Below are 11,895 nucleotides of genomic sequence, written 5' to 3' on the forward strand. Positions count from 1 at the left end.
CTTTTGAATCTGTGTTTAATATATTATCATCTTTGTTTCTTAAATGACTTCAAAAATTACTTTTTTCTGATCAAATCCAGGGCTCATGTAGAACTGTATGACCTTAAACTTGTAGTAAGGATGACATTAAAGTTCTAAATTACTGCTTCCCTACTTTTCAAGATTTGGGACTACAGGAGTCATCACCAGGCCCTGTTCATAATGCTCTTAAATATTTTTAATACTAGGAAAAAGTCTATCAATTAAGCTAAATACCCTTATAATATCTTTTTCTTCCTTAGTAGTAAGAATTAGACTCCATATACATAGAGATGTGTGTGTGTGTGTGTGTGTGTGTCTGTGTTCTGCATGTATTTATGTTTGATAGCCTGCACATTATTCTTCTTAATGGTTTTGTTGTATATTCCCAGGAAGAAACAGGCTCAGATTCAGTTCATTATTTTTCCTGAGCACATTACAATTACTATTAACGATTGTTCAGCTTTTTCCTCGGCACAACAAGAACAAAGACTCAACTTTGTCTTCATTTTTGCAATCTCTCCAGCAGGGGGAGGACATAATACAGGTCTATCCAATAAAGATCACCAGACTGTGGGCTGGTATCTAGTATCGATCACTGTAACACTATGAGCAAGAAAAGTTTCTAGTTAGTTTCCTGCTCACTTGTCATCCAGCATTTTCTCCTTGTCTTTACCTACTTCTGTGAGAATGGTCTGGGCACAATTCATCTCTACATTTAGTCATGGGAGACTAGAGATCCTAGCAGTTCTTTGTGTTGTAGATGTAAAAACACCTGTCTTAGGACAATGGCCCTGAATAATTACCTTCCTTGTCAGAAGGGTAAGTGTAACGCCTCTTTCATTTTCCATTCATGTATCATACTCCACTACAGTGTTGCTGAAGCAGCTGGATTGTTTATCATTATAACCTGGAGGGAAGTTGCTTGTTGACATCTAGTAATTTTTTCAAAGTTAAAATGTAAAAGGCCATGGGATGAAATCCATCTGCAAATATAGGGGAAAAGCTTCCCTGAATCAGACATGGAGTTTGACTTCACACTCACCTCAACAGATCATTAAGAATGGGAAAAAAGACAGGGAAGGATGTTAGAAGTCCTTTTTTCCATATTTGGTGGGTTTTTGCCTTGATTATTGCTAATGATGTTAATCTATGGAAATGATTTCTTTCCCTCTAATTTTTCAAATTATTTACTACCAACAGTGAAATAAAGTTACCAATTTGATGGATTCCATATATTTGAGTGTGTGATAAAATTGTTTAATGAAAACATACATGTGTGAATAGATGCATAATAACGGGTAGAATCAGGGTATGGGTCATAATTCGTCCCTACTGAAGACTCTTGGATGTACCGTTTTTAGCAAGCACTACAAAACATACTTTAGTCACACTTTTCATCAATTTCAGGTTAATTATTTTTAAAATATATTCCAACACTACTTCTTGATGCTAATTTTGTCCCCAATATCATTTTCCGGCCCCTCATGGGTATCATCACCCTGGAAGAGTCTTACATCCTACCGAATGATTACATATACATGTAAACTCTTTCCATTCAATGGATCGTGGAAACTCACACTAAATCCACGCTAACTTTACTCCCAATTAGGATCTACTTGGCACTCATTAGGTGATCTCCCTCCGTTTAGCTTCTATGTTCACTTCTGTACATGCTTCTCTCACCAAAGGGATTGAATTCCTTTGTTCTGAAATTAAATTAGATTTATCTCTTCGTAGTTTCTGGAGAAGGCATGATGCCCATAGCATATGCAAGTAGAACAATTGTACATTCAAAGACATGGATGATATTACTGATAGAAAACTAATATTCTTAAAAGACAATAAATTGTATCAATATACAATAACAAAGGTACATATAATGTGAAGCCTCACAGAAATATTGGGCTTAGATATAATTCCAGCCTAATCTAGGTAAAGAGCTCATAGGCAGAGATGGAAGGAGCAAAACCCATGAATTTCTCTGGTCTTGATGTCAGTAGTTCTTGGGTAGCTTCTCTGTCAAAAATAGAGTAAAATAAGATTGTTTACCTGAAAAAATTAATGTTATGATAGCTCCTGCCCTTCTCCACAAACCATGTCTTTCAATATTATTCTCTTATTCTTCTGGGAATCATTGTTATTAAAATGATTCTTTCTGAGTTCCATGAGGAGTTGTGTAGCTCAGTCATGTGGATACATTTACAAACTTTTCCATACACAAGGCTTGGGAAAAGTTTGGAACAGTGTAGTTGAAACACTGTCAGAATCAAAAGATTGGGGAGTTTGCTATGAGAGTATATCTCCTATGAATATCAGAAGACATACATGCAAAATCTCACCGAAATAACTGCCCAAAGTGAGCTGAAAAAAGTAGGACACTACTGAATTTGCCATACTGGATGGAATAAACCCCATATGGTCTCAGTTCTACAAAAAAAAGGATACAGAACTGGATAAAGCTAGGAGCAGGAGAGGTCTTCCTCTCCAGGGGAGAGCATAACAAATTGATTGACTGTACAATAATGTGTGAGTATGTGTGTGTATGAGTGTGTGTATGTACATTCAATTATGCAGTAACAGTGAATGGAAAAAGAGGTGACAAATTACAAGTAAAGGAAGAAGGGATATTTGGGAGATTTTAGAGGGAAGAAATAAAAAGACAAAATTTATTATTAAAATCTAATCTCACATATAACAGAAAAAAAGTTGAAGCTACACCTCCTCAATAACCTTCACAGGTAAATATAAATTTACCCTATAAGCATTTATATACTGTTTAAAATTTACTATAGGTTCCAGGCCCTGCTATAAGAGAAATAAAACAGAAAATCCTATAACGAATATGACAAATATCAAACAATATACATCTCATAGCCTGATGATTCGTTGTTGTTGTTGTTGCTGCTGCTGCTGCTATCCAAAGAGGAGCACATTCTCTACAAATAAACCCAAATAAACCTGTACTGGCTCTCTGATCTAAAGCATAAGAGGACCACGGGCGTCTAATGGGTCACTGACCTGACCAGTGCCATGACCATTCCTACAGTTTGCTGATTTGCATGTGCAGAGAGCCCAGCCCACTGCTCAGTTGACTTCTTTATAGTCAGGTTTCACCCTGTGCTGGAGTCAGCTTCACACATGTTACACAGAAACATGAACGTGCCCACTCAACTCCTTGGGTTGCTGCTACTCTGTCTTACAGGTAAGGAAGACTGAATAAACTGAAAATTTATACAGATCAGTGTGGTAATTGCTCCATTGATGGTCTCCATAAATGTTGTCTTATCCAAGATAAATTGCATGAATTCTTTTCAATTTTTCAATCTCAGGTGGTAAATGTGACATCCAGATGACACAGTCTCCTGCCTCCCTGTCTGCATCTCTGGAAGAAATTGTCACCATCACATGCCAGGCAAGCGAGAGCATTGGTAATTACTTATCATGGTATCAGCAGAAACCGGGGAAATCTCCTCAGGTCCTGATCCATAGTGCAACCAGGTTGGCAGATGGGGTCCCATCAAGGTTCAGCGGCAGTAGATCTGGCACACAGTATTCTCTTGAGATCAGCAGACTACAGGTTGAAGATACTGGAATCTATTACTGTCTACAGGATTATAGTTCTCCTCCCACAGTGATTCAGACCATGACATAAACCACCCAGGGAAGCAGAAGTGAGAGCCCACTCTACTGCAAATGCTTCTTCTGGTGTCTTTGGCTGCTGAGACTGTTTCGCTTAGGCTAAATTCAAAGGTCAATGTGATGCTTTTGCATGAGGATCAGAGTAGCTTTCATATCCTAATTTTTTCTTCCAAAAAAAGAGCATTAAAACAGGGCATACTTCTCATAGTTTCCACGAAAAGAATAACTTTACATACATACATACATACACACACACACACACACACACACACACACACAAACACACACACAGAGATGAGGAATGTGTTCTTTGTATCTTGATAATCCTCCTTAAGACACTGAATACATTAACCATGGTACCTTTGTTTATGCTTTTTTTTTCATCTTTATTAACTTGGGTATTTTTTATTTACATTTCGATTGTTATTCCCTTTCTTGTTTTCCATGCCAACATCCCCCTAACCCCTCCCTTCCTCTTTTATAAGGGTGTTCCCCTCCCCATCCTCTCCTCATTCCTGCTGTCCACCCAAGAATCCATTCACTGGGGGCTTCCCCTGCAACTGGTGCCCTTACTAGGCTATTAATTGCTACCTATGCAGTTGCAACCCAAGGTCAGTCTATGTACAGTTTTTGGGTAGTGGCTTAGTCCCTAGAAGCTCTGGTTGGTTGGCATTGTTGTTTATATGGAGTCTCAATTCCCTTCAAGCTCGTTCAGTCCTTCCTGTTTTTTTTTTTCAAGGTTCAGTTCTCAGCTCAGTGGTTTTTGCTACTGGCATTCACATATGTATTTGCCATATTCTGACTGTGTCTCTCAGGAGAGATCTATATCCAGTTCCTGTCACTTCTTTGCTTCATCCATCTTATTTAGTTTGGTGGCTGTATATGCTACTCGTGCACTAATTCCTTATATTAAAACACTTACTACGTTTAGGTGGCTTTTCTTTTCTTTTTCTATATGCATTCCAACTGATGCTGATACCAATAAAATCAGGTAGATAGACTTCTGTTCTTATTTATGCCTCTAAAATTGTGCTGATGTCGTGAAGATTTAGTGTATAGCCACATACTTGTTCCCCAAAACCATGTCTCCCTGCCTGATGCCCCATTTACTACCATGTAGAAAACGGGTTAATTCTCTTAAAACAAATGTTCAAAGATTAAATACTTTCTTTTTGAGTTACCTTGGTCATACATACATACATTGCTGTCACAGCAATAGAAAAGCAGTTGAGACATTGCCTTCCTAATGAGGACAGAAATGAACAAACAGGTAATGGAGGAAACCCTCATCCCTTCCATGCATATGAGAGTTGACAGCACAGCTGAGAATCATGTGATCAGGAAACCTTTCTTTCAGTAAAAAATGGACTTTAGATTCAAAGAATAATATGTTCTCACTATGGTTGACTGCCAGAGCAGCAGCAACTCCATTATCTGAGTGGGAGCACTCATGTCTGTGTGTAACTTGTGTGAGGCTGATTCCTGCTTAGGGCGTGACATAAAACTTGGACATATAAAAGCTCACCTGAACTCTGTACAAAATCATCACAGTAACCTTTATGTCTCAGCAACAGGGAACAGTTACAGCAGCTGGAGACCACAGAAGGAGAACTGTGGAAACTCGTGCTCTCTCTTCTTCCCTGGGTGGGTTATGCCATGGCTTGAATCACTGTGGGAGGATCACTGTATCCCTGTTGGCAGTAATACATTGCAGCATCTTCAGGATGTAGGCTGCTGATTTTGAGAGAAAACTGTGTCAGATCCACTACCACTGAACATTGATGGGACATCATCTTCCAAAACATCAGCACCATAGATCAGGAGCTTAGGAGATTGCCCTGGTTTCTGCTGATACCCTGATAATTACCTGCTGATATTGTGACTTGTCTGGCATGTAATTGTGACAGTTTCTCCCAGAGATGCAGGTAGAGAAGCAGGAGACTGTGTCATCTTGATATCACTTCTTGCACCTGATAGTGGAAATTGAAAACAAATTCCCACACAATTTATTCTGTCATATATAAGATGTTTATGGAGACCATGGAGCACTAACAACAGCCATATGTATAACATTCCTATTTATTCAGTCTTCTTTACCTGTAAGCTAGAGCAGCAGCAACCCCAGGATCTGACTAGGAGCACTCATGCCTGTGTGTGACACGTGTGAGCCTGACTCTAGCACAGGGTATGACCTGGCAATAAAGAAGTCCTCACATCAGTGGGCTGTGCTCTGGGTCTATGCAAATCATCAAAGGCTAGGAACAGCTGCAGTCAGGTCAGTGATGCATTAAGAAGCCATGACCTCTGCTGGGTGTGATCAGAGAGACAATATGTGTATGTTTGTAGAGAGTATGCTCACCTTAAAAAGAACAGCTCCAGTCTGTGAGTCGCACTTATTTTGATTTATGCCTACTTCAATGTAGAATGTCCTTATTATGTCCTTATTATGTTTCCTAGGCTCTAAGATATGAACTAATTCTGGGAAATAAATAACTAATTATATAGTCCTCTCATAGGTATTTGCAGATGTTATATAGATGACGCAGCTACTACTTTTTCTAATTTTTTTGTGAGATTCCATTTTAATTATGACATTTCTTCATGTCTTCCCTCCAAATCTTCACATATATTCCTATTTACTCCCTTTTAAATTCATGCTTCATTTTTCATTACTTTTTTATTTAATGCAAATATGCATTTCTGAGTACACGAATATTCCAAGATATCAAATGTTAATAATTCCCTATACACTTACTGACATGTACATTTTCAGGTTAATTATTTGGTTCCCGTGGAACCAGAGTGTTTTCAAGCCATCATGTGGATACTGATAATGAATCTAGGTCCTCTTCAAGAACAGTAAATCCTCTTAGTTGCTGAGACATTTCAAAACCATCTCTGAAAATTACAACTTTATGTAGGTTATGGATCTTTTATAAACACATTCATGTTTATAATTTCTGCATTTCTCATTGTGTCCTTAAAACTCACCTTCTGTGATGTGTTTCATGGAAGCATGGTACAAAACATTCACATGAACAGCAATTATATGAAGTCTATTTATTTTCTACAGATTCTTAGACTTGAATTTATTGTTACACAGGTCCCAGGATCAGAAATGCTTCGGGAGGAAGACAATGAGTTTGTGTGCTAAATCTGCCTAAAAACTGAGAGAGTCAACAGAGAATCCTTTCTTATTTTTTTTTAATTAATGTTTTAGAGATTCTCACTATAGTATAGTTTAACTTTCTAAAGTCTTATCAAAGAAGTTTACATTTAATTTTATGCCAAAACTACCCATTTACATCTCGCCCTATCAGTTGACCTTCTTTCATTGTCTTATTGCTCTGGCTAGGATTTTGAGTACTATATTGAATAAGTAGGGAGAGAGTGGGCAGCCTTGTCTAGTCCCTGATTTTAGTGGGATTGTTTCAAGTTTTTCTCCATTTAGTTTGAAGTTAGGTACTTGGTTGCTATGTATTGCTTTTATATGTATAGTTATGGGCCTTGAATTCCTGATCTTTTCAGGACTTTTATCATGAAGATGTGTTGAATTTTGTCAAATGATTTCTCAGTATCTAATGAAATGATCATGTGTTTATTTTTTTTCTGGAATTTCTTTTTACAGTGGATTACCTTGAAAGATTTCTGTATATTGAACCATCCCTGCATCCCTGGGATAAAGCCTAATTGATCATGATGGATGATCATTTTGATGTTTCCTTGGATTCAGTTTGGAAGAATTTTATTGAGTGTTTTTGCGTCGATGTTCAAAGGAAAATTGGTCTGAAGTTCTCTTCCTTTTTGGATCTTTGGGTGGTTGACGTATAAGTGTAATTCTGGCTTCATAGAAGAAATTAGGTAGGTCTCTGTCTCTTTCTTTTTTCTGGCATAGTTTGAACAGTATCCTTATGAGGTCTTCTAGGAAGGTCTGATAGAATTCAGCACTAAACCCATCTGTGCCTGGGCTCCTCTTGTTGTTGTTGTTTTTGTTGTTGTTGTTGTTACTGTTTTTTTGAGATTTTTTAACTGTCTGTATTTCTTTAGGAGTTATACGGCTGTTTAGATGTTTCATCTGATCTTGATTTAACTTTGATACCTGGTATTTGTCAAGGGAATTGTCCACTTCCTCCTGATTTTTAATTTTTGTTGAATATAGGCTTTTGTAGTAAGTCTGATTTTTTTCCTTTGGAATTGTCTCAGATTCTGTTGTATTGTCTCCTTTTTCACTTCTTACCTTCTTAATTTGAGTATACATTCTGTGCCCTCTGGTTAATCTGCTTAATGGTTTATCATTCTTGTTCATTTTCTTAAAGAACCAGCTCCTGGTTTTGTTGATTCTATGTATAGTTAGCTTTGTTTCTACTTGGTTGATTTCAGCCTTGAGTTTGATTATTTCCTGCCTTCTACTCCCCTTGCATATATCTGCTTCTTTTTGTTTCAGAGCTTTTATGTGTGCTATCAAGATGCTAATGTATGCTCTCTCCTGGTTCTTTTTGGAGACACTCAGAGCTATGAGTTTTCCTCTTAGCTCTGTTGTTCCTTCGTTTCCATTAAATTCTAATAAGTCTTTAATTTCTTCTTTATTTCTTCCTTGACCAAGTTATTATTGAGTAGAGTTTTGTTGAACTCCAATTACATGTGGTATTTCTGTTGTTATTGTTGTTATTGAGGACCAGCCTTAGTCTGTGGTGATCTGATAGGATGTACAAAATTATTTCAAACTTCTTGTACCTGTTTAGACCTGTTTTGTGACCAATTTTATGGTCAATTTTGGGGAAAGTAACGTGAGTTGCTAAGAAGAAGAAGGTATATCCTTTTGTTTTTGAATGAAATGATCTATAAATATTTGTTAAAACCATTTGGTTCATAACTTCTGTTAGGTTTTCTATGTCTCTGTTTAATTTCTGTTGCCGTGATCTGTTCCTTGATAAGAGTAGGGTGATGAAATCTTCTACTATTGTTGTTTGAGGTGCAATGTGTGATTTGAGCTTTAGTAAGGTTTCTGTATGAATGTAGTTGCCCTTGAATTTGCAGCATAGATAAATAGGATTGAGAGTTCATCATGGGGGATTGTTTCTTTGATAAATATGAAGTTGACAAAGTTTGGTTGAAGTCAATTTGACTTGATATTAGAATGGCTACTCCAGCTTATTTCTTTGAACCATTTCCTTGGAAAGTTGTTTTTCAGACTTTTACTATACGGCAGTGTCTGTCTTTGTCCTGAGGTGTGTTTCTTGTATGCAACAAAATGTTGGGTCCTCTTTATGTATCCAGTTTGTCAGTCTATGTTTTTTTATTGGGGAATTGAGTCCATTGATTTTAAGAGGTATTAAGTAATAGTGATTATTCCTTCCCGTTATTTTCATTGTTAGAGGTTGAATTATGTTTGTGTGTGTCTCTTATTTTGGTTTTATTGCAAGGAGTTTATTCTCTTGCTTTTGTTTGGGTGTAGTCTCCCTCCTTGTGTTGGACATTTCCATCTATTATCCTTTGTAGGGCTGCATTTGTAGAAAGATATTGTTTAAATTTGGTTTTGTAATAGAATATCTTGGTTTCTCCATCTATATTAAGTGAGAGTTTTGCTGGTATAAAAGCCTGGACTGGCATTTGTGTTGTCTTAGGGTCTCTATGACATCTGCCCAGGATCTTCTAACTTTCATAGTCTCTGGTGAGAGGTCTGCTCTAGTTCTTATATGTCTGCTTTCATATGTTGCTAAACCTTTTGCCATTACTGCTTTTATTATTCTTTTTTCTGTTTTGTGTATTTGATGTTTTGACTCTTATGTGACAGTAGGAATTTTCTGGTGTTTGGATACCCAATATTTGCTTTTGTAGGAGAATGGGCTCTGATGATGCCAAGTAGTCTTGGTTTCTGTTGCTTAGTTCCCTGCGTCAGTCTATGGACACACTAAATCAGTCCCCTTATACTATGGTGGAGTCTCATCTTCCAATATATTCCATTGTCTTAAATCTAATAATACTACATTCCATCTATAATCTAATTTTTGGACTGCTTGTTAAAACTTCCTTGCATCCATAATGTATTATCTATAGAAATATGTGAAATAATGAGATTTCTCAAAAGAAAATCACACTGGTGCTCACTTTGGCTGTACATATACTAAAATTGTAACAATACAGAGAATTAGCATGGCTCCTACTCAAGAATGACACACAGATTCATGAAGCATTCCATATTTTTAGAGAACTTCCTTATCCTAAATAAAGAGATGCCCATAAACATACAAGAAAACCACAGAACACCAAACAGATGGGACCAGAAAATAAATTCTTCCTGTCACACAATAATTAATACACCAAATGCACAGAACAAAGAAAAAGTATTTAAAGCAGTAAGGGAGAAAGTTCAAATAATATGTAAGGGCAGACCTATCAGACTTACACCAGACTTCTTAACATAGCCTCGAAAAGCAAGGAGATCTTGGGCAGATGTCATACAGACACCAAGAGAACAAAATTGTGAGCCCAGGCTACTATACCCAGCAAAACTCTCAACTACCATAAAGGTAGAAACCAAGATATTTCATGACAAACCAAACTTATACAGTATCTTTCTACCAATCCATTGCTACAGAGGAAAATAGAATGAAAACTCTAAAACAAGGAGGAAAACTACAGCCAATATATACAAGAAACTAATCTCACAACAAACCCAAAAGAAGAGAACAACTCAATCATAATTCCACCTCTAAAAGCAAAATAACAACCATCATTGGTCCTCAATATCTATCAACACCAATGGACTCAATTCACATCAAAAATACATAGACTAACAGTGCAGATACACAAAGAGGACCCAGCTTTTTGGTGGATACTGAAAACATATATTAGTGATAAAGAGAGATACTACCCCAAAGTCAAAGACAAAAATTTCTGAGGCAAATGTTCACAAGAAAGAAGCTTGGGTAGCAATTCTACTATCTAATAAAAATACACTTTCAATCAAACATTATCAAAAAGATGGAGAAGAACACTATATACTAATCAAAGAAATAATCTACAAAGATGAACTCCTAATTCTGAACAACTATGCCTCAAATGCAAAGGCACCAACATTTGTAAAAGAAATATTACTGAATCTCAAACACACATTGAACCTTATACTAACTGTAGGAGACTTTAACACCTCACTCTCATCATGGAAACAGAAACTAAACAAAGAGGCAGTGAAATTGACAAATATTATGAACCTAATGAACTTAACAGATATCTATAGTACATTTCACTGTAAAAAAATAAAAAAGAATATACATTTGTCTCAGCATGTCAGGGTACTTTCTACAAAATTAACCATATTAATTGGACACACAACAAAGCCTCAACCAATACAAGAAGATGTAACTAATCTCATGTATCTTATCATATCACCATGGACTAAGACTGGTCTACAACAACAATGAAAACAACAGAGAGCCCACATACACAGGGAAGCTGAACAATTTTCTACTCAATGATAACTCAGTCAGGGAAGAAATGAGGAAAGAAATTAAAGACATTTTAGAATTTAGCAAATATTAAGGCAAAACATACAGAAATTTATGGTATACAATGAAAGCAGTGTTAAGAGGAAATTACATAGCTCAGAGTGCTAGCAGCTTAATAGCACATGTGAGAGCATTAGAACAAAAAGAAAGAAACATATCCAAGAAGACTAGATAGCAGAAAATCATCAAACTGAGGGCTGAAATCAATCAATTGGAACAAAGAGAGCTATACAAAAATCCACAAAACCAAAAGCTGGTTCTTTAAGAAAATCAGCAAGATAGATAAAACCTTAGCCATACTAACAAGAGTACACAAATACAGTATCAAAACTAACAAAATCAGAAGCAGAACCAGAGACCTAACAGAAACTGAAGAAATAAAAACAACAAAAACCAAAACCAGAAAAACAAAACAAAAAAAGAAACTGTGAGATCCTATTACAAAAGCCTATAGTAAACAAAACTGTAAAATCTAGATGAAATGGATAATTTTCTAGACCAAAACCAGTTTCCAAAATTAAATCAGGATCAGTTAAACCATCTAAACAGTTCCCTATCCCCTAAAGAAACAGAATCAGTCACTAAAAGTCTCCCAAACAAAAGTTCTTAAGAACAGATGGTTTTAGTTCAGAATTCTCTAAACCAATACTTCTTAAACATTTCATAAAATAGAAACACAAGGAACACTACCCTAAATGCTTTGTGAAGCCACAGTTACAGCGATACC

The 11,895-nt window shown here is 36.5% G+C and overlaps 1 non-coding gene and 1 gene segment (V, D, J or C); both read left to right on the plus strand.

Moving 5' to 3' along the window:
* Positions 1 to 3,174: 3,174 nt before the first annotated feature.
* LOC116900911 lies at positions 3,175 to 3,673 on the plus strand. The segment is given in 2 exon segments: positions 3,175 to 3,223; positions 3,351 to 3,673. Coding segments are annotated over 2 exon segments (372 nt in total).
* Positions 3,674 to 9,762: 6,089 nt separating this feature from the next.
* On the plus strand, positions 9,763 to 9,865 carry LOC116902474. The gene has a single exon (XR_004388092.1). It is a non-coding gene; the product is annotated as a U6 spliceosomal RNA (small nuclear RNA).
* Positions 9,866 to 11,895: the final 2,030 nt, after the last annotated feature.

This window comes from Rattus rattus, chromosome 5, assembly GCF_011064425.1.
Source record: "Rattus rattus isolate New Zealand chromosome 5, Rrattus_CSIRO_v1, whole genome shotgun sequence".
Taxonomy (NCBI): domain Eukaryota; kingdom Metazoa; phylum Chordata; class Mammalia; order Rodentia; family Muridae; genus Rattus; species Rattus rattus.